The following is a 23185-nucleotide window of genomic DNA, read 5'->3' as shown; positions in this document are numbered from 1 at the left end:
ATTCACGGTTACTTTCACTAGACTTATATACTACGTCGAAATATCGGGAGTTCATAAATAATACAAAAGGTAATCACGGTCTATATCCCGGTCAATATAAGTCTACAATTATTTTTTCCAGTCAGCGACGGAAACGGCCGGCGAGCGCCAGAACAGACGTTATTGTACCTACTAAAAAAATTCTAAGTCTTTTTTTTGCACCCCCTTTGCTTTAGGCCAACCATTATATCAAAATCAACAGACAGACAACCTAGTTGAGTCACTCGTGGCACAATTCCCGTGCGTTAATTTTTAGGGTTCCTTGCCAAAAAGGTAAAAACGGGACCCTATTACTAAGACTCCGCTGTCCGTCTGTCTCTCACTAGGCTGTATCTCATGAACCGTGATAGCTAGACAGTTGAAGTTTTCACAGATGATGTATTTCGGTTCCCGCTATAACAACAAATACTAAAAACAGAATAAAATAAATATTTTAGTGGGGCTCCCATACAAGCAACGTAATTTTTTATGCCGTTTTTTGCGTAATGGTACGGAACCATTCGTGCGCGAGTCCGACTCGCATTTATTTAACTCTATTCGAGTTCGTATCGTTCGAGTTCGGAGTATCTTTATTGCTTTAAACCTTAATTATAAAGTTTTAACAATATGAAACAGGTGTATCAGGTTTATAACACATTTAGTTAGTGGGGTTAAGCCTCTGCCTCCCGAACTAACATTTCTCTGCCTCTGCCTCCCGAACGTTTGAGTGTAATTAAATATTTCTTTATTTACCTAATCCTGGACTTTTGACAGTAACTTTAATTGAATGCATTAGGATCAACCTATAGACACAATCGAATTTAAAAATAAAGATATCTAATATTGATACGGTTTTAACACCCCCTGGCACTGACTAAAATAACTGACTTGGTTTCATATTACATCTAAAACCTTTTTTGTAGTAGAAGAATTGCGTTGCCAGACTTGCATCTTTTACACGTAATGTTTTTGATTATAATCTTCCTCGCGTTGTCCTGCCATTTTTGCCACGGCTCATGGGAGCCAGGGGTCCGCTTGGTAAATAATCCCAAGAATAGGCGTAGGCACTACTATTTACAAAAGCGACTGCCATCTGACCTTCCAACCCAGAGGGAAACTAGGCCTTGTTGGGATTAGTCCGGTTTCCTCACGATGTTTTCCTTCACGTAATGTTTTGATGGGACTTTTTATTTCGTCATCCCATCTAGTAGAAGGTTTTATCTCGTTTTCCAAGTCCACTTCACATAACTAGAAACTATTTATTTGTTCCAGGTGGCCTGGATCCACATCGACCGCCAGATGATCCTCACCATCCACCGCCACGTCATCACGCGGCTGGCGCGCTTCTCCGTGTCCCATGACAACGCTATGACTTGGCTCCTCCATGTGAGCCAGGTGCAGCAAGAAGATAGGGGGTACTACATGTGCCAAGTGAACACTAACCCTATGATCAGTCAAGTTGGATATCTTCAAGTTGTTGGTGAGTATTATCTTCTTGTGTTGCTATCTCTTACTGATCCTTGCCTTCTACCACTTCGTCACGCGCTTGATTTGCTTCTCCATGTGAGTCAGATTCAGCAAGAAGTTAGGGGGTACTACATGTGCCAAGTGAACACTAATCCTATGATCAGTCAAGTTGGATATCTTCAAGTTGTTGGTGAGTATTATCGTTTTGTGTTGCTATCTCTTACTGAGCCTCGCCTTCTACCACTTCGTCACGCGGTTGATTGGCTTCTCCATGTGAGTCAGATTCAGCAAGAAGTTAGGGGGTACTACATGTGCCAAGTGAACACTAATCCTATGATCAGCCAAGTTGGATATCTTTAAGTTGTTGGTGAGTACTATTTTCTTGTGTTGTTATCTCTTACTGATCCTCGCCTTGCACTACTTCGTCGATGGTTGAAGAGATTCTCCGTTTCTTACGATAATTCTATGACTTCGCTTTTCAATGTAAGTCAGCCAAGAAGATGGTAGGTACTAAATGTGCCAAGTGAATCCTTATTCTATGATCAGCCAACAAGGATATCTTCAGGTTGTCGTGAGTGAGCTAATTTTACGATTTACCTCACGTATTTTTAGTCACTCGTACAACATGTTTCGGAGAGCCCGGTTTTCTCTTTTTAAAACACTAACAATGCATGAGCAGCGGTCACGAAAGCGGTATGAAACATGTCGTGCGAGTAACTAAAAATACGTGAATTAACCGTAAAAAGCTTTAGACTGCTTGTGTTCTTTTTCGTCTTGCATTGAAATTTAGTGCTATTATTTAGTAGTATAATAATAATTTATTTATTTAAGACCATCGAGGATCATTGTGTTAGTAATGTAAATATTTTATCCAAGTGTAACTAACTAGAACTATACTTAATAACTATAACTGTACATTTATTTAAAAACCACCTGTTAGAGAAACCTAGAGAAACAGTCGCTAAAAATACCAGCAACCTACCCTTGATAGAGCCAAATGGCGAAAACATATTCAGAGGGCCGACCCCAAACAAATGGAAAGAGGCACGGAGAAAGAAGGAGGAGATTTATTTATTTATTACTGTGTGCGTGTATCACGCAGCAGTTATTCAAATACAGGCAATCAATTCTGTTTGATAACATTCTGTAACATACAGTAGTGGTGCCAGCAACAAGGTTATCTGTCAAAATTACTTCTTGCATAACCTTACCGTCTATGGCATCGTTGTTCAGTATACGAGTACACACACACACACACACACCACAATACATCGTAACAATACATCGTTTTTACATGTAACAGAGTAACATAAGCTCCTACCATTTTTTTCAGTATTTCTCCTTACAAAAATATAATTAAAAGGTGTTCGTTATCAATACATTACTTAGTACTATCTAATGGAAATTAGGTAAGACCCTGTTTCTTTAAATCTAAAGCTTAATAGTTCCTGCAATTACACTAAAGTCTATTTTTATTCCGTAGACTAAAATGCATAGACATAGTATATACACGTAGTTATAGACGCGCCACCGAGCGACCGGCGGTAAGAGAAAGAATATTCATATAGAATTTGGGCAGCATAGGATTTTTTCTCTTTCACTCTTATAAATTTCGGCATTTCACCATCGCCTCCTACCTATGATGCCACCCGGTCGGTGATAAGGACAAAGGAAGTCTTTTATAGGAAACGCAATCTTTCTCTATCAAAGAGTGTCAGGCCCTTGCTAAAATGACAACCACAAATGTCAACATAGAAATAATGTGACCAGCTTAAAACAAGTGCTGATCTTTGATTTCGGTTTGTGAATAACCGATGAATATAAAATTAATTTTAGATTCAAAATAAGCAATAAATAAAATCTACTCACAACTAATCTAAAAACTTAAAAAAAAAAATAGTTTGTCAAAGGACTGTCTCATTACAAACATAGACAGAGAGAATCATACTATCTTTGTCTTACACTAGTACTAGCACCCAAAAGAAAGGGATGAGTATAATTTTCCTGGTTGTTACTGACTGACAAATTGGTTTGACCAATTATACATTGACGAATCGCCGACCTGACGCAAGTGACGCAACGCCAACTTGGTATTTTTGGTTTACGTATACGACATTAGTTACTCGTATAGTGATTGGATGTATTCAGTGCGTTTTCTCTCGTCTTCATCAACAAATATAAATACTTCCCAATAAACAAGTTTGAGAACAAATACATTTATTTTATCAAATATTTTGATTTGTGTTTTTTAAAGTAGTCACACTACTATATAGGTATATAAATTAAAAGCTGTAATAGATGTCATATATTAAAGAAAAAACTGGAGGGCTTCGTCACTTTTTCTTTAATATATGACATCTATTACAGTTTTTACTTCCCAATAGTTTATTTTCGGTTAGTACCGGTTGTAACACATCATTATTTATAAAACGTCATTTTAGTCTACGGAATAAAAAAACACACTTTAGAATCAGTGTGCATGTGCAATGCAGACTTTGCTTTTAGGGTGGCATTTCACCGTCTCGACTTTATACTAGTTTTTGTACCGCATTCTCTATAGCGGTTACATGTACCGTAATTTATTCCACTGAATTTGGAATCTAATCCCAAATCCTGCTCGAGTGCGGAAATCCTTTTGCATAAATGATTATCTTTCAACGATCCTAGCTCGAAGACAAAGCAATGTTTTCCAGTTCAAAATTGAAATGGAAACTTGGATATAGTCTACCAATATTTTGCTTCTAAAATTACTTTGCGAACAGACCAGTCAAGAATAGCATTGTCAGTGTATTATATTTTGACGTTTGATCTTAAATTAAACACTCAACTCCGGTCTATTTATTGTGGTATCGAATTGCAATCAAAATAAGTTTTTCTGCTTTTTAGTGTTCCGTACCCAAAGGGTAAAAACGGGACCCTATTACTAAGACTCTGCTGTCCGTCTGTCCGTCTATCTGTCCGTCTGTCCGTCTGTCACCAGGCTGTATCTCATGAACCGTGGTTTTTTTTGCACCCCCTTTGCTTTAGGCCAACCGTTCCGTAACCAAAAGGTAAAAACGGGACCCTATTACTAAGACTCCGCTGTCCGTCTGTCTGTCTGTCTGTCCGTCTCTCACTAGGCTGTATCTCATGAACCGTGATAGCTAGACAGTTGCAGTTTTCACAGATGATGTATTTCTGTTGCCGCTATAACAAAAAATACTAAAAAGTAAGGAACCCTCGGTGCACGAGTCCGACTCGCACTTGGCCGGTTTTTATTTATAAACTTTATTTTACCATTTCCTCAAATTTGATCGATAAAATAAATAAGCATAGAAGCGATTTTGACTACTGCAACATTATATTTATTATGTATGGCCTTAATCATGACGTCATAATACTGTAGACTATGACTAGCCGATAACGTTTTTTTCCGCTTTGTAGCGAAAAACGCCTACGAACAGGGAATCCGAAGCGAGTCGCTGTCAGTAAATGTGTTAAACTCTGTTTTATCTAATATAAGTACATTCAGTTGCAAAACGGAACACATTTCGCGGTAATTTCGCTGTTTTTTTCTATAATTAGCAAAATATTTTTCACATCACCAATTTGAAAAATAGGTTTTTTCTTCCCTGCTAGGAGGGATCAAAGTGGCACATTTCTTCCCTGCTAGGAGGGATCAAAGTAACACTTTTCCGTTCTAGGACACTATGCATTTTTTTGCACATTATTTTTTTAAGCTTATATAATATTTTTAAACATCATAATTACCCCAAAGGTGATGTGAAAAGCAGTATGTGTCACATGGTAGCAAAATTATTTCCATCTTGGGCGTAACACACTTGAATCCCTCACTACGCTCAGGATTCTACTTTAAAATCCCTCGTTACTCGCAGGATTCTATTATAGAATCCTTCGCTTCGTTTAGGATTAAATGTACGCCCTCGCCGTAAATATGTCATTTTGCTCCCTTGAAACACAATCTACTATTTTCGCCATATCACAACTTAGTGTTCTAAAAACTAGTCAAGTTGTATTATGTACAATTGATATTAACTAGCTGAAAAGATTGTTTTAATGCATTTATTTTTGCGTTAGATGCTAATCAAAATGATGTCAGTCGCTAGTGCGTCTCGCTCGCGCAAATATATGTAGGTATGGACAAGTGCGAGCGAAATGCACGCGTGACTGACATCATCTAGATCATTTTGATGTTACAATGTAAATTTTGAATTGGCCTCTTAAGGGGCCCACTGACTATCATCAGTCCGCCGGACGATATCGGCCTGTCAGTTAGAACAAAAATTTTACAGTTCCGAACAACTGACAGGCCGATATCGTCCGGCGGACTGATAGTCAGTCCCTTTAAATAGCAACAGGCCCCGTAGACAACATGCCAATCGCTGACGCTCCGTAGCGAACGAAACGTAACTGTCCCTGTCACACTAATATGGAAGAGTGATAGAGAGACACAAAGCGGTTCGATGGCGAAGCCGTCGTTTCTGTTATGTTGTTTTTGGCTAACGACTAAAAAGGATTGAAATATAAAACGGGGTAATAGTATTTAATTCCCGAAACCGCCGGTATTAAGTTACCTGACAAACGAATACGAGTATATTAACTTATTACAGTCTTCCCACATTTTCAACTTTATAAAGTATCTCGATCTCTTTGTTTACTCTACCCGTTTTATTACGAACGAACTTTTAATTACTTTTCTTTACATTTTGAGTTTACATTTTCATTCCTTGCAAAGTATAAATGTTTTTTCTTTCTTTTGTCGTAAATATTGTGAACATTCAGATCGGGATTGAGGCTGCTTATATTTTTTTACATTTGATTCGTGTGCTTGGAGAATAATTGGCGATGACAGCGGAAGATAATGTAATATTCTCATGCTCTAGAAAATATGAAAATTTACAATTAGCTATTTCAATACAGGATAAAGGTTTTAGGATCTTATCTACATCAAGTCCAGTCATTGGTAAATGTAAGCAGGAAAATATGGCCGGTTAAAAACCGAATATCATTAGTGTTGCGTCAGTTGCATGTTCATGTGATAAACAAGAACATGTCATATCAAGTGCTCTGAGGCCATATTTTCGAGGTCAAGCCCTAAGAGGACTTCATTGGGTTAGAGCCTTAAAAATATGCCCTATTCCCAACACTGACTATGAATTTATCTGCCTATTGAGCTCAAAGCGCTCAAACCCTTTTAAAAGGAAGTACATACATTAGCTGAATTGAGACTGTCCTATTGTCACGTAGATATGTAATCTGAACTTACTTATACATATACTGTCTAGGTTAAGTATAGCATAAGTGTGTTGAAACCCTTGTTGTGGCAATAAATTAAAACAAAAAAATAATAATTAAACAACAAGAAAGAAAAAAAAAACATGTATTTACTATCTATCAATCCTGTGGCTTATTCAAGGAGTGTCCATCACCATCCAGCGTGGTGACGCCACTAGCGTGATGCGTGATTAGATCAGGTAATCCTAAACTGTGCCTTTCTCCAGAATTTAAGCATAAAAATTAATGTGCAAAAAATGTAAAAATAGTGTCCTAGAACAGAAACTGTTACTTTGATCCCTCCTAGCAGGCAAGGAAAACCCCTTTTCCGAATTGGTGATGTGAAAAAACGGTGTTTCATAGATTCATACTCTTTTTTCTCACTACTCGGCAAAGTATCGCGCTTCTCAGACACGGAGCCCAAAAACCCTCATGTATAACCACTTAAAAGTTGCGGAACGACCCATATAAAGGCTAAGTGCCCCCCAAACGGCAACGCCCTGCACTACAAACAAATAAGTCATTAAGGCGAATTGCGCTTTTATTTTTATGCTCCACCTTTACGGATCATTTACATGAAAATGCGCGGCGAGCGTACGGGATTTGGGATGCAAGTAAAAAGTTTTTGTGAAATATAATTTTTAATACAGTTGCTCAAAAAGTGGTACTTTTTGTGGCTGCGTAGCGTGCGAGAAGCTCAATTTCTCGAACTAGTGCTTTTTACTTTTTAGTTCCAAACTATACTTTCGAAACGCAGTTAAAATTGAATTTAGCGCGGAGCAGGTACCAGGGCCTCATGAGTTATGAGGAGGTGTCGTTGACCAACCCGCGCCGGGCCCGCGGCGGCCGCGGCCGGGGCGCGCACGAGTATGAAGGTATCGCGGGCTGCGGCAGCTCGCGTATCGCGGGCTGTATAGGTACTATGGTTTTAGTTTGGTTTGGTGGTATGATTCTACTAATGATATATTAATTTATAATTTTTTCGCAATTGTATTAAAAAACGTCGTTTACAACACGTGTGAAATGTCTTTTCACACTAGTTGTAAAATGTACTATTCTTTGTTGAAATTAATTGGGAGTGTAACTTTTCTCAAAGATTTACGGGGTTTTATTTGTTATCCTTTTTTCAATTAGGGATAATCTTACAATAGTACTGTCAGTTATAGATTTCCAATTTAAAAAAAATAAAAATTGTTTATTTCAGACATTGTGTCCTTAACAAATGTTAGTTGTAGTAAAACCAATGAAGTTGCTTTCAGGTACAGTCGCCATCAGATATATCGGAGCGGCCAAGGTGCTCACAAATATCTGAACACGCCTCTATTGTCAAGGCGTTAGAGTGCGTGTTCAGATATTTGTGAGCACCCTGGCCGCTGCGATATATCTAATGACAACTGTACACTATCGCTTATAGTAACGCCAGTAAATTTTGTCGTCACAATCCAATATGTTATACCCACCTAATTAAATTGGTCTCCACACTGTGTCATAATAAACCATATTTTTTTTTTTTTGTCCTGTCCAACTAAATTGATTCATCATATTAGTATGACGAGACATATTTAAGGTACAATCTTGTACACAGACACATGCGTATTTCCATGTAGTTATCAAAATGTGGACGATAGTTCAATTTCCCCGTGGCTTAATTGTCCCCACTAGGCAAATAGTTATAATTTTCTTCGTGATCCGTTTGGAAGATATAAAACTCTTCTTCTTCTTTCCATCCTGTTATGAGTAGGTTGTGGGGATGTAGGGTTCGATCATATTCTTCCACTGATTATGGTCCTGGACAGTTTGGGAGATATTAAACTATAAGTGCTAATGAATTGATGTGGTGTATTTGTGTAGAACATTAGGTTCAGCCACATAATACATAGTAATACTACGTACATGAGAGAGATAACGTGCTTCGATGTTGGACAGTGAATCACGTTGTATCTCTCTAAGGCATGAGTCACATAACGCGTGCTCTTTTTTTCTCATAAAACTATGATTCTACTGCTTGGCGCAGTCGTCAGCCGAGCGTGCCCGAGCAATTCAGTGAAATACCAATAGTAAAGGTCCTTTTCGGAAACGTTCAACCAGTGCTGTATAATTAATGAACACTGTCACACGTGCCAGTCCCAATTAGCTGATTAGCGCGATGAGCCCGTGTCGCATTCCGATTGCGATCGTAACAGTCGTGTCGCTTGGGGCTAGAAAAACTGCGAGCCATATATATGTTCTCAAACATACTTTTTTTTTTTTTTAATAACCTGTAGTATCCCACTGCTGGGCAAAGGCCTCTCCCTTAGATTTCCATGACTCCCGTTGTTGAGCTGTTTCCGGCCAGTTATTAGTGAAGGTGTCTAAGTCGTCCCGCCATCTCCGCCTGGGCCTGCCACGTCCGCGCTTCTTTTGCGGCATCCACTTGGTGGCTATACTAGCCCACCTATCTGGATGCATGCGGCAGACGTAACCTGCCCAGTCCCACTTCAGCCTAGCGGTCTTCTCCCCTACGTCAGCTATGCCTGTTCTGGAGCGCAGTGTAGTGTTTCGGATGCGATCCATCCTTGTGACACCTAGTATGCTGCGCTCCATTGCTCTCTGGCAAACCTTCAATTTGGACTTCTGACTCTCGGTGAGCGACCATGTTTGGGCACCGTAGGTTAGGACAGGCAGAATACACATGTCAACGAGTTTACGCTTTAGTGACATTGGAAGGTCCCCCTTCATTAGCTCCTTCATGGACCAGTAGCTCTTCCAGGCGTTTTGAACACGGCGCTCAACTTCCTTGTCTTGCCTGTCGCTGAAAGAGACTAACTGGCCCAAATATATATACTCGTTGACATATTGTATAATCTGCCCGTCAACTTCGACCGTCCGTTTCGTGCTATTAGTCATCACCTGAGTCTTTGCACGATTCATTTGAAGTCCAACTTGAAGGCTTGCGTTGCTCAGATCTTGGAGCATTTGCTGAAGTTCTGTGGCAGAGGAGGCAAAAAGAACTATGTCGTCGGCAAAACGAAGGTTTGACAACCTCCTGTTACCGACGACTTTTCCATTTTCCTCCCAAGAAACCGCCAGGCTTCTGAAAACTTCTTCGAGCGTGCTCGTAAAAAGTTTTGGAGATAGCGGGTCCCCTTGCTTGACACCTCGCTGTACCCGAAACGTTGGTCCGGAAGATTGGAGTTTAATGTCTGCTGTGCTGTTCTTATATATGATTTTGATTAAATTAATATAGGTCTGTTCGATGTTTTGGTTGTGTAGTGCGGTTATTATGGAGGAGTGGGTGATGCTATCAAAAGCTTTAGTATAATCGACAAATGCTAAGTATAAAGGGAGTTTAAATTCCGTATATTTCTCGATGATCTGGTTAACTGTGTGGAGATGGTCAATTGTGGAGAATCCAGGGCGAAATCCAGCTTGAGTGGGAGGCTGGTGCCGGTCGAGTTGCCCAGCAATGCGACCCTCTATCACTTTAATAAATGTCTTGTAGATGTGTGACACTAGGCTGATTGGTCGATAGTTGGCTATGTCACTTTTATCCCCCTCTTTGTGGAGCAGTATAATGTTGGAATGAAGTAGTTTCTTGGGGATTTGTCCTGTTCTTAACATATTATTGAAAAATTTACATAGGGGGAATAAAAGATTTTGTTTACCAAAAACAAGTGCCTCTGTGCTTATACCATCGGTTCCGGGGCTCTTGTCGAGTTTCATTGTGGACAAGACTTTTGCCACTTCGTCGGCTGACACAGGAGGGATAGTATCAGCACAGAAGTATTTTTCAGTTCTATGTGTAGTTTGTGGGTCGGAGTAGAGGGAAGTGTAGAATTTTGTGCATATGTCCATTATTTTGTTTCTATTGCTATGCTTGTTACCATTTTCATCTTTCAGACTGGACATCCATTTTTTACCTTTTGTTATTCCATTTCTAGCTACTCTGAGTGATCTGTTTTTGGCTAATGCTGTTTCGACTAAATTAGTATTGTAGTTTCGGATATCAGTTCGTATGCTGCGTTTAGTTTTTCTATCTATTGCGCGGTATTCCGCTGAGCCTATTTTGAATTTAGTTCGTTGCTCTATTAAATTTATCGAATTGGTAGATAGTAATGTCTCTTTCTTTCGGGTGGCTATGACTTTTTTACTTGCTGATGTAACCGCGTCTATAATATTATTGTACTGTGTCTCTGTGTCGCTCAAACATACAATGAAATAATTTAAAAGTGGAAAGATTCTTTGTCTTGGGTGGGACTTGAACCCACGACAACTGGTTCACTAGTACAGTGCTCTGCTATCTGAGCTACCAAGACCGTACCCAATACAGCGAATATTTCCACCATATATGAGCCATAGGGAACGCCGCCGAATACCGAATATTCGGCAAAGTGGCCCAATAGGCCGAATAAAATAAATATAATAAATGTATTTTCTTTCTTTCTTTCAATACCGAATAGTTGCCGAATATTCGTGGCATGTATACCTTCAGGAAAACCACCAACCATTTTGTTGTCATACGTTTGAATTGGCCTCCTCGTCCCTGAGGACGTTCGACGTGATGCCTCCCTGTTACACTTACTTTAGAATTTACAAGTGCGACAGAAAGGCAACACGTCGAACGTTTTTCGCGGTAGGCCCTGTGGTGTAAGCATCTATTTTCATTACTTTATAACCCTTTTCCGCCCCGCTCGCTCCATGGCCTCCGCTTCACGCGTACATTATTGCCGCAATAACAATTACAGCAACTGTTTACATTTCATTAAGCCACGATTAAGATTCGATATCGGCCGGATATCCGCCTCTTCCGCCGCCATTATTCAAATTGCATTACTGGGAATGGCTTTCATTTCGTTTAGGTTAATTAGATATTGATACGCTCCATATTAAGTTTTATAATTGGCTTGATTGTAAAACCGTGCGTATACCTACGAGGATTTTGTTTTGTTTTACTCAAGGATCCGTTTGAGTTTGAATTATTATTGAATGAAATTGAATTATTATTTAAGGTCCAGTTACCACCAAAAATATCGTATCAGACTAGGCTTTAAAATTATATCATCATCATCATGTCAGCCGATAGACGTCCACTGCTGGACATAGGCCTCCCCCAAGGCTCGCCACTCCGACCGATCCTGTGCCGCTCGCATCCACCGAATTCCCGCGACCTTCACCAGGTCGTCGCTCCACCTCGTTGGAGGCCTACCGGCAGTTCGTCTTCCGGTACGCGGACGCCACTCCAGAACCTTCCGGCCCCACCGGCTATCAGTTCTGCGAGCAATGTGCCCCGCCCACTGCCACTTAAGGTTTGCAATTCTGCGAGATATGTCGGTGACCCTAGTTCTACTGCGGATATCATCATTTCTGATTCTATCACGCAGAGAAACCCCGAGCATAGCTCTCTCCATTGCCCTTTGCGTGACCTTGAATAAAATTATATACCATTCTCTAATGGCTTCCAAGGGGATTTACTTCAAAATTGTACCGCAAAAAGTGTCAGATTTGGAACCACAAGCTTACTTCTGCGAAGTTCTTTCTAATGCTAAAATAAAGGAAGTATAGTATATGGTATCTATTTTACTTTCATCAATACCACTCTAATGTTAACGTATTTGTCTTCAGTACCACCCAACATCCTGGACGAAGAGAGCACGCAATCAGCGGTGGCGGTGCGTGAGAATCAGAACATAAGTCTGGTGTGCAAGGCGGACGGATTTCCAGCGCCGAAGATCATGTGGAGGCGAGAGGACGGACAGCCTATCTCCGTCGATAAGAGGAAGAAAGGTATGAATTTGAAGAGTCTTAAGTCATATTAACACAAAGCTAATAATACGGTTTATCACGTATTTTTACGCTTGCGACAGCGCAAGACCACCCCCAACCGTCGCGCGAAAATCTCATCGCGTGACCAGCGCGCGGCGCGGCGTGCAGCAATACGCGGCGCGCGGCTATTGTGAACGCTACTCTTGCACTGTTAATGTAAATGGAGACTCTCTCCGAAACATGTCGCGTGAGTGACTAAAATACGTAAGTTAAATCGTATTATTTTGCTTAAAATTAATTAAACTAGAGTTCCCATGAAACATTTAACATGAGGCCACTGACGTATAAGTTAAGTATATCGCTCGATATGAAGTTTCGACTTGGAATCAAAAGCAAGAGCCCGATTCAGATCTAACAATTTGTTATGGCTTTAAATTGGTTTTGACACGACCTTGATGATCTTGCTGATTGGCGCCCATCGTACGCACCGGTTTTCACTTCATTTCGCATGCATCAATCACCGTGAGCGATCTTCAAAACAAAGCTCGGAAGCACGGAAGAAACGTCATTTTGTAATGAAGAGAAACCCGGTATCTAATGCGTGGTTGAGATTTGTTAAATTAAAGTAAAAAATTGTTAAAGTTAAATACTACAATAGTTTCAAAACAATTGAATCATAATGTTTGTTGAATGGAATTTGAACCAGCTGTTTCTATTCACTAACATCGCTCTTCCTTTTTATACTTTGGGACAATCTCACACAAATCGATCTAGTCCCGCAGTAAGCTCAATGCGGCCTGTGTTGTGGGTACTCAGACAATGATATAAATACATAGAAAACACATGACTCAGGAACAAATATCCGTGCTCATCACACAAATATGCCCTTACCGGGATTTGAACCCGGGACCATCGGCTTCATAGGCAGGGTTACTACCCACTAGCTCAGACAGGTCGACAGTACATCTGCACTATTTTCCCTGTGTGATTTCATCGATTGAACATTCGTTCCATTCGCCTCTCTTTTTTCAAGAACTTAATCCAACCAATCTTTTAGTCGGAATCAATGAAAACCCGTACGCCCATATGTAAGTGGTAAAGGTATTGTGTTGTAGAATTTAAACAGAGTTTTGATTGACTGTTCTTGGCCAAACGTATTCTTTTTTGATTTGGGGTCTTTGTTACCCTGTACATTGGATGTTATCCGCTCACGTGCCGTATACTAGACTGTAGGTACAGTGAAGTGAAAAACCACCAACTAAAATATTCTGCACGGTGGCTACACAAAATCGTTTTCCAATACAAAGTTAGAAGTCACAATACGGTCTAGATGAGATCGGACTCCGTTTGAGATATGAGGTTCACTGTTTTGAATTGCTTTAAACTTTTGCTACAAACTTCGTCGATTGGCGACTTAACTGAGTGGCGAAATTGACAAATCGCTACATAACCCACTCATAAATTTTTCCTACAGGTGTTCGTGATTTTATATTAAACGGAAAATGGAAAAATGGAACTTGTAATCTTTTGAAATCTTGAACACCGGACTCCAATCGCTCTTAAACAACTGAGCTATTTAACTTAGGTATTAAATTTACAACATGTAGCAGATTTCGCCGCTAGGATGGCCTTATTAGGAAGTCTGTTGTGGAAAAGAAAATAACGTACGAAATTTGTTGCGAAATTTTTAAGTGGGCGGTCGTGCTGCGAGATAAATGTGGTTTGGCATGTTAAAGTTTGTTCTAAAGGGAACCATCGTTCCTAGTGAAAATCTGAATAGGATAATTACACAAATTAAAGGGTAATGATATACTAAGTTGAAAAACACGAACTTAATTAAAATTACTGTCATAAAAATTTATTTAGCTGTATTTATTCTCCTTTACATGTTTATCGAGACCTTTGTCATGAGCGTATACTTTTCACACATACTTTTATGGTCTGCTGCGGCGTAACTAGAGACGGTTGCTTTCACTGTCAGTTTTCTAGATTACATATTGACGTTAATTACAGGATAGGTCACTCACGATTAGAACCTTCAAATTCATCACATCTGCAGTTGCTTTGAATGTCACCTTTCGAATACCTCCTCGCCCTGGGGCCTGATGCTTTATCTATTTGTTTAGTTTTGATCTTATTTTGATACGACCTTGATAATCAGACGCTGATTGGGGCATGCGATATAAGGTGAGAATCGTTAAGTCAAAGTCAAAGTATTCTTTATTCGAATAGGCCTAGCAACAAGCACTTTTAAATTGTCAAGTTTTACAAATATTACCTTTATCTAAATATCAGAGCAATTTATTGATGCAGTTATTATTATTCTTAAAAACATTGAATTATTATAGATATGTCAAGCTTAATAATAAGAATTTCACAAAAGGATCGTCAAACACCAAAATTGTATAAAAAATACTAGTCTAAGTTTGTATGAAAACCAGTTTAAAACGATTTTTTTATTAAAACAGTTAATAGAAAGTTAATCATTGTTCGTGATCAGCAACGCAGGGTTCGTCAAGTGGACACAAAAGCAAATCGGCTACAGGCTTCGTCATCTACTTATAAATGATGTAATCTGCAACTAAAACAAATAAAATTATAACAAATTGTTAAATTAAAATCAAGAGGTCGATTTTAATTTAACAATTTGTTATTGCCCTACGCGACAACATTACCATCCTCACCACTTAGATGGTTGGCAGTCCTCAACTGTGCGTTTCTCTAGAAACTTCCTGCCTCGCACAGCTAAACTGTGGAATGAACTGTCGCCTGCGGTATTTCCGGACCGATATGACCTTCAAACCTTCAAGAAAAGAGCGTATTGCCATCTTAAAGGCCGGCAACGCACTTACAACCCCTCTGGTGTTGCGGGTGTCCATGGGCGGCGGTAATCGCTTACCAGGTGATCCGTCTGCTCGTTTGCCTCCTATTTCATAAAAAAAAAATTGTTATGAAAATAAATAAAATATTTACCATAATGTCCTCAAATATAACCAGCGTGTGTGACGGCGATCGTTTTTCAACTAATACGGGCAGCGTATCGGGCTGTTTAACATAACAGAACGCGCACGGCCGCGCTGAATAGCAAACAGGCTGTTAGCAACTACTAACAAAGGACTATTCTAAACATGAAGTGTTTTAGGATGCGTGTTAAAATATCAGGCCAATTCGAACGTACACTGCCATCAGAATGGTATTTGAATCATGTTATTTATATCGTGCGGCTTGCCCGCGCCAATACATGTACGGATAAGTAACTTATTTTAACATTCAGCCATTCCTGCTCTTTCCTTTTTTTTATAAACTGCCAGTAACTTGCGTATTGTTCGTAATATCACGCGCGGCGCTAGCTAGGTACTCCTCGTTTTTAACTTTCTCAATTAAAATAAAGCTAGTGTAAAGTCAGCATCCAAAGCGCCTGCCATCCTGGAATAGATATGTCTCTATAATTCGCGATGTAAAGTATCTGTCACGTCTAATTGTTCTACCAAACTCCTCCAAAAACAGACCCTCAAATAAGATTAGGTACATCCTGCCGCGTGATTTGAAAGCTATATCGTTACAAGTTATAACTTTCTTCATTTACTTGCTTTCAGTTATTACTTGCAAAACTGAATTTCACATGAACCGAACACACAGGTTGTGAACTTGAATGAACTAACTGAGATTAATTAGGCTTACATTTGTTTTAACAGAGTTCCACCGATGCAAGTTATTAGTCATAACTTTTGAGCTTGTTAAAGTTTCAACTTGGATTTTACCCTATAATAGAATATTACATATATTTAATCAGCATTTGCTGCAGCATTTGTGTGGGCTGTTTTAATGCGAAGTAAAAGCAGACCTACATTTCATCGGCAATACGAACCGCTGCACATTTGTTCCGTAAACTGTTAAAGATTCTAGTATTTATGTAAAATAAGCAAGCCAATCAATTCAGCAGTATACTGCATACATTGTAACGAAAGAAACGAGGGTGATTTATCACAAGAAAAGAAGTTAGCATTGCGACTAGTACTAAAACTACTGAGCGCACAAAATAATAACTGTTCGATTTAAGTTGTTACGTAAAGCATTGTTTTGCGTGATAAATTATGCATAAAAAAATATTCTAATAATATGTAAACATTATTTCCATTTTCATTTTGTAATCTGCATCTATAACTAAACTGTACTTTAACAAAAAAAATCTCTCTCAGTGTTCTAAAATTTTCTAATTAATTTAATCCACATTACTTAACAAGATATACCTGTTAAAGCATCCAATTAAAACAACTTGAATCACATTAAAACAAACAAAAGAACACCTTTCAAATCGACGGGAGCACGTGAACGAATTGAGCCGAACACGCGGAACACGTAATTAAAACATTTTCGTCGAGTGCCCTTTGCAAATAATCATACCAGATGGGGTTGACAGGGGCGCGGGGCACACAATTAGAAACGAGTGCCCTCCACCCACACGTTAATTTCCCGGTACAAGGAAATCACTCTTTAAATTTAAACCCATTTGCCTTTGAGCCTCTCCTAGTAATTATCCTTAACGGATTTTTCTTGTGAGGTTTAGGGTGTTGAAGTCTCACATCAGATTTCTGTTAATGGAAATTAATTAGGTGAGGATTTTACCGTTTTGTTGGATTCGTGAGGATGCTTTTAGGGTTTTTGTGAGTGTATAATGCTCTCGGTTTTTGAAAAGATTAATATAATTGAGGCGGAAGAGGGTGAGGTTTACAACTCAAAAACACAAATTACTGTTTATTAAATTATGAAACTTAATCTGAGTGATGGTTTTGATGCCTTTAGAGGCAAACAAGGGTGTTCTAGACTTCTAGAGTAAGTAAATTTGTTTCATTAAAATATATTCCTTTTAATTTAATATATGTGGTGGCCGGTTGGATCGACGTTTCACTTTTAATCCAGAGTTAGTGGGTTCAAATCCTAGCTAGAACGTATAAAATCGTGAGGAAACCCGCATTGGGCCAGCGTGAGGACTATAGTTAGTTAGTTTTGCTGGGCATTTTCCGCAACTCGACATCCAATGTGCCTATTTTGCGTGAAACGAGGTAGCGCTTCTCTAACCACCCCAGCTCCACGAAGCCTAGCAAGGTCTTCAGGTTGCTAGTTGCTTCCTTTAGTGTGCATGGATTCCCTAGGTATTTGCTCCTATATACTTCTACCTGTTTACAGTCTAGGAGAATATGTTTTGTTGTTTCTTCTTCTGCCATGCACGCTCTGCACATGGGGCTGTCCGTTTTACCCATAATATGTAGGTGTTTGTTTAGTGTGTTATGTCCTGTTATTAATCCTACTATTTTACGTAGTTGGCTTCTTGGTGTTTTCAGTAATATTTTGGTAAGTTTGGTTTGTCTGCATGTCTTCATTTCATTCCAGTACTTGTTGTGCAGTTGTCTGTGATGTTGTTCTAGCTGGTTGTGTATGTAGGATATTGGTAGGGGCATGATTGGCTCGGGTCCATATGCCGGTGTTTCTGAACCTTTCCTGGCCAGTTCATCCGCTGCATCGTTTCCTCTTGATCCACTATGCCCCTTTATCCATTGTACTGTTACTTTGTTGCCTTCTTTGCTCACTTCAGTGAGGCTTCGATGACATTCAAGTATAAGCTCTGAAGTAAGTTTGTCGCTGCATAGCGCTTGTAGTACCGATTTACTGTCTGACAGTATTAGTATGGTTTCGCGTTTCACTTGTCGTCTTGTAATAGCATTGCAAGCTTCTATTATTCCTAAACATTCAGCTTGGAATACCGTATTGTGTTCACCAAGGGACTTTGTGATGTGTATGTTCAGGTCCTCTGAGAAGACACCACATCCTGTCCCTTCGTTTGTCTTTGAGCCATCTGTGAATATTCTTAGGTTTATTTGGTTTAGTCCTTCTTTTGGATTTTCTGTTAACGATATGGCGTAATCTTTCCAGAAGATCATAGTTTTTGGTATTTTGTCGATGGGCGCTTCCAGCATGGGCAGTTTTAAGATCGTATTATCATAGATAGCGTGAGGACTATAGCCTAAGCCCTCTCGAGAGGAGGCATATGTGCCCAGCAGTAGGCGGCATTGTTATTGTTGTTGTAATATAATTATGCTTTTGCATTCAATAAATAAAGACCTGCAGATGGCGACTGCAGCAGTATTACTGTTGCATCGTTACTACTGCAGGATTCACGTGGGCAGTGTCAATCGGGTCAATTTTCTTGATAAAAGTGTGACAGATTGACGACACATGTGTTGTGACACATTGGTGACGTGGTGTTTTTTTTTTTCAAAAAAGTATGGTACATTATAAACTTATACTAGGTTCGCCAAACTTACGTTTAACGGCGAAATGATGCACACATTTTAAGTTTCATAATTTAATTAAAAGTGTGATTGAACGTTCGTTTTTATTGCTGCAGTAATGGAAATCGTCATTGCTGCAACAGTATTGCCGCCGCAGTCGTCATCCAAATGTAACCTTAGGGCAAGTTCTTAGCAATTTATTATTTGGTTGTTCCATGATGCATGTTTTGTTATTTCCTCATTGTTAAATACTCAAGATTTTATAAAATGGCTTAACATTTTTGAAAATAAACTTCCATCGTTGTAAAATAGAAATAACGAAAAGCCGATCCATCAGGGGCGTTTCGGACGTGAGCGAATAACAACAATAATACGGTTCATATTGAATCGCGAGTTGCGGTTCCGGTCGGCTAGTGTTGGTGTTGATGCATCGGCCGAGTTGGGAGCTAATGCACCAAGTTTTTTCCACATTTTGTTGCGAACTCGTTTGAAACACCGCTTTTATTACATTTGTATCTCTAAATAGTGTACACGAGGATAATATCGACTCGATTCGTTGATTGTGAAAATTGCTAAATTCTCGTAGAAGGGCCCTCTGAAACATGTCGCGCGAGTGACTAAAACAAGTGAGTCTAAACCGTAAAATGATTTAATGTTCTCGTAGAAGGTTTCAAAAACGAATTCGAAATAATGTAAGTAAGTACCCCTATTAAAGAGCCCAATAAAACTGGCATTCATTACCGCGGTATTTACAAAATAGCGTTTGATAAGAAAGCAGATTGAATTCCTTTGAATCTAAATACACACAAATAAAGCCTTATCTTTTGACTGTCGATTTAGAATAGAATAGAATACATTTATTAACGTCACATGGTAGGTTACATAAGAGAGTGTAAAAAAAGGAGCGGATGAAAAAAGGACCCCCCCCCCCACTCAGCTTAATGGCACGGCTAGCCGCAGCATAATGATTTAGCATAACACTAGTTCGAAAACAAGAAATAAACAGGTCAAACTAACTAACGCATAGGGTGCGCAAGATGTGATTGCTCCATACTAATACGCAATACCTCATGTAAGTAATCACGATTTGCGTGATAATAGTGAATATTATAAAAACTCTAATACTTAATATTAATTCTTAGTTATTATACTTCTACTATCTTTATTGATTCCCCAATACTTTATTTGTGATATTTGCTGGCCAATAAGAAAAATATTTCCGTTCCGTTTTTTTGTGTGGTACCTAATTTCGAGGTATAACCTCGGTAATAGCCGAAACGGTATTTTAGATTCGAGCGTCTGTATAATAATATGTAAATGCACATTTCCTTGACTTGATGTTATTGAAATTTTTATCCATATATAAAGCTAAAAAGCTATTAACATGGTATGAAATTTATTCAAGAACTAATTTTAATAACATAACTTCCGTGAGACACATGAAACGAGAACATGGACGGATGATGAACGGAGTGAAACATGTCGAGCGTTTTCGACTTAAAATACGTGAGTGACCCGTTATTAATATTATGTTTAATATAACTCTTAATTTTGATTACTATTTTCAATACCTTCCTAGACGTTTTCTTATAAACCCTTATACGGTATTTTAATGTGCGACATATACAGTGGTACTACGTAAACGAAATTAATAACTAGCTTAAATCTAAAATAGGCCCTTGAGGCATTGTACCAAGGATGCTGGCGGCATTTCCCCGCTGTATCGCAATGCTGATACGTTGTGCGAGAAAGCCGCCAGCTCTTTGGTCACCAGTTACGTCAACCAGACGCTTCGCGATTTCTGCAAACATGCGCGCTGGGACCCCATGGACCTAGAGTTTCAACTCCAAATGTAAATCTTGTATGTAAATAAATGTTTTTATGTACGACATATACAGATTATTTAAATAGTCATAAATACTCTGCGTAGTCATTTTATAGGTCATGCTGAACAACTTTTATTATGATGCCAACGCCGATAGTATCGTGAATTTTTTTTTTGCTGTTTTATACACTCCGGCTCATTGTGTAGCCGCTAAGTTAAATAGGACAGACAATTTTTTTTTTCGTCTTTTCGGCATATGATAAAAGTTATTCAGTATGACTTATAAAGTCACTACCCAGAATAGGTAGTAGGTAAATATGGCTAGTGATTGAAATTTCACCCAGTATGGGCCAATTCAAACTTACATAGTAACATCAAAGTGATATCTAAATTATGTCAGTCATCAATGGGTCTCACTCGCGCCAATACATGTACGTACGAGTACGAGCGAAATGCACGCGCGACTGACATCAATTAGAAATTATTCTGATGTCACAATAATAAGTTTGAATTAGCCTTCTAGACTTTCCCCCGTTTCAGTATTGTGTGTCTAATATGACATAATTATTAGACACAATACTTTGTAACAAGTTTCCTCACATTTAAATGTAAAATATTAAATGCAAATGCCGGAATAAAACTGAAATTAGAGAGGATGAGCCAACCGCAGCTCGCGGGTGTCGGCGAAACGTGGCGTGGCGGTCGCGCTGTTTGCACACGCACGGATTAACATTCACATTCATACGTTCGTGTGTTGTGTATAATACGAGGTAAATTCATTGACGTATATATTTGAAACAATCCCATATAAAACTATATATAGTGACAAAGAAACAACAGCTAAAACCGTTGAACCACCAGACCAGTCGTTCCACCAATCCACCAGTCAGTCAGTCGTTCGTTGAACCAGGTTTCTAATCTTAAATTGTTATAGAGCTCCACTAAGAAATATTTTTTTTATTTTGAAACCGTCATTTTTTTATCCATAATCCAGTAGAAAAGAATTGTCTCATATTTTATGGAAAAAACATAATAGGTATGATACTCATATCATAAGATTAAAAAGTATTTGTACCCAAATATTGTCCAGATGAAAGCCGCCCGGTTTTTTTAACGTTTTTGACCCAAGTACAAGTTCTCTCTTACCCTGTAGAATGATGATTATGACAAAAAAATCTTGTTACAGTGACAGTCTACGAAGGCGACACGCTCAGTCTCCAGCGCATCAGCCGCACAGAAATGGGCGCCTACCTCTGCATCGCGACTAATGCGGTCCCACCCTCTGTGTCCAAGCGGATCATCGTAGACGTTGAATGTGAGTACATAAGCGCATCAACCGCACGGACATGGGCGCCTCTGCATCGCCACCAACGCGGTCCCATCCTCTGTCCCCAAGCGGATCATCGTAGACGCTGAATGTGAGTACATAAGCGCATCAGTCGCACGGAGATGGGCGCCTACCTCTGCATCGCGACTAATGCGGTCCCACCCTCTGTGTCCAAGCGGATCATCGTAGACGTTGAATGTGAGATTTTAAAGATGATAAATATAAAATATGAAAATTCTCACTTGTTTCATACTTTTTACAACACCATTTTACAGTAGTCGGGTTTTTATTTTTGAACTATTTTTTATTCTAAAAATCGAATCAATTGACACCAAAAACCATATTTAATAGATAGATACGCTATCTTTTCTAATAAAGATTTTTCCTCCACTCCACTTTGGATTGTACATTAAATATGCAGTAAAAAATTTCCTTAGACCCATTTTCATTGTACTTTTGTGTCTGTGACAACGGTCAGGCAAATCCAATTTTTCGAACGTTTTCAACGTTTCTAAGTTATAAATAGCAGTAAAGCAACAGTTTTCGTACCCACCAATATAAACTGCGTACAAAAAAAATAAAAAACGCCACCTATACAATTTACATTTTCTACTCTCTGCTGCTAAACATCCATACTTTCATACTTATATTATATATAAATGTTACCTCTTCACGCTTAAACAGCTGAACCGATTTAGTTAAAATTTGACATAAAGTTATTTTGAGTCCCGGGAAAGGACATAGGATAGTTATTCCCGGAAAGCCTTTTTTAAAGGTGTAAAAAATGGCATAGAAGTTTGTAAAAGGAATCAATAATTTCTTTAAAAAATGACTATACATTTTTTATATTTTTTCTTAAAAAGTAGATTGGATAAAAAAAGCTACCCAATAAACTAATTCCACGCAGACGATGCGCAGGTAAACGCTACTTATTTTATAAATCTGATTTCAGTCATTATTTTCCTAAAGTCTCCCTAGTTTAGAATACCCAATTAAATTACCCTTGTCACATTAAGACGCTATAGGCACTGCTGATTGTGCCTGCCTGGCTCTTGGCGACGTGTCAAACGTTTTCATGCTAATTTGATGCAGGCTTGCGGAACACTGTAAGTGAATTCAAAGTTGTCTAATGGATTAGGAATACCTATTGGTTTCATATCAATTCTATGTTAATCTACGAGTATTATTTTGACAATTAGTACGAAAACTTTTTCGTCTATGATTCTCGTACACTGGTCATTA

The 23185-nt window shown here is 38.9% G+C and overlaps 1 protein-coding gene across 1 annotated transcript in view; it reads left to right on the top strand.

Annotated features, from left to right (window-relative positions):
• The window catches only part of LOC134742922 (lachesin-like), a 122092-nt gene that overhangs the window by 70862 nt on the left and 28045 nt on the right, over positions 1-23185 (top strand). The window contains exons 4-6 of the mRNA XM_063676130.1: positions 1291-1498; positions 12361-12522; positions 21803-21931. Coding sequence (XP_063532200.1) covers positions 1291-1498; positions 12361-12522; positions 21803-21931 — 499 coding nt within the window. The remainder of the gene's footprint in view (positions 1-1290; positions 1499-12360; positions 12523-21802; positions 21932-23185) is intronic.

Source organism: Cydia strobilella, chromosome 7, assembly GCF_947568885.1.
Source record: "Cydia strobilella chromosome 7, ilCydStro3.1, whole genome shotgun sequence".
NCBI classification, from domain to species: Eukaryota; Metazoa; Arthropoda; class Insecta; order Lepidoptera; family Tortricidae; genus Cydia; species Cydia strobilella.
Note: the sequence above shows the minus strand (reverse complement) of the source record. Positions and strands in the feature narration are given on the sequence as shown.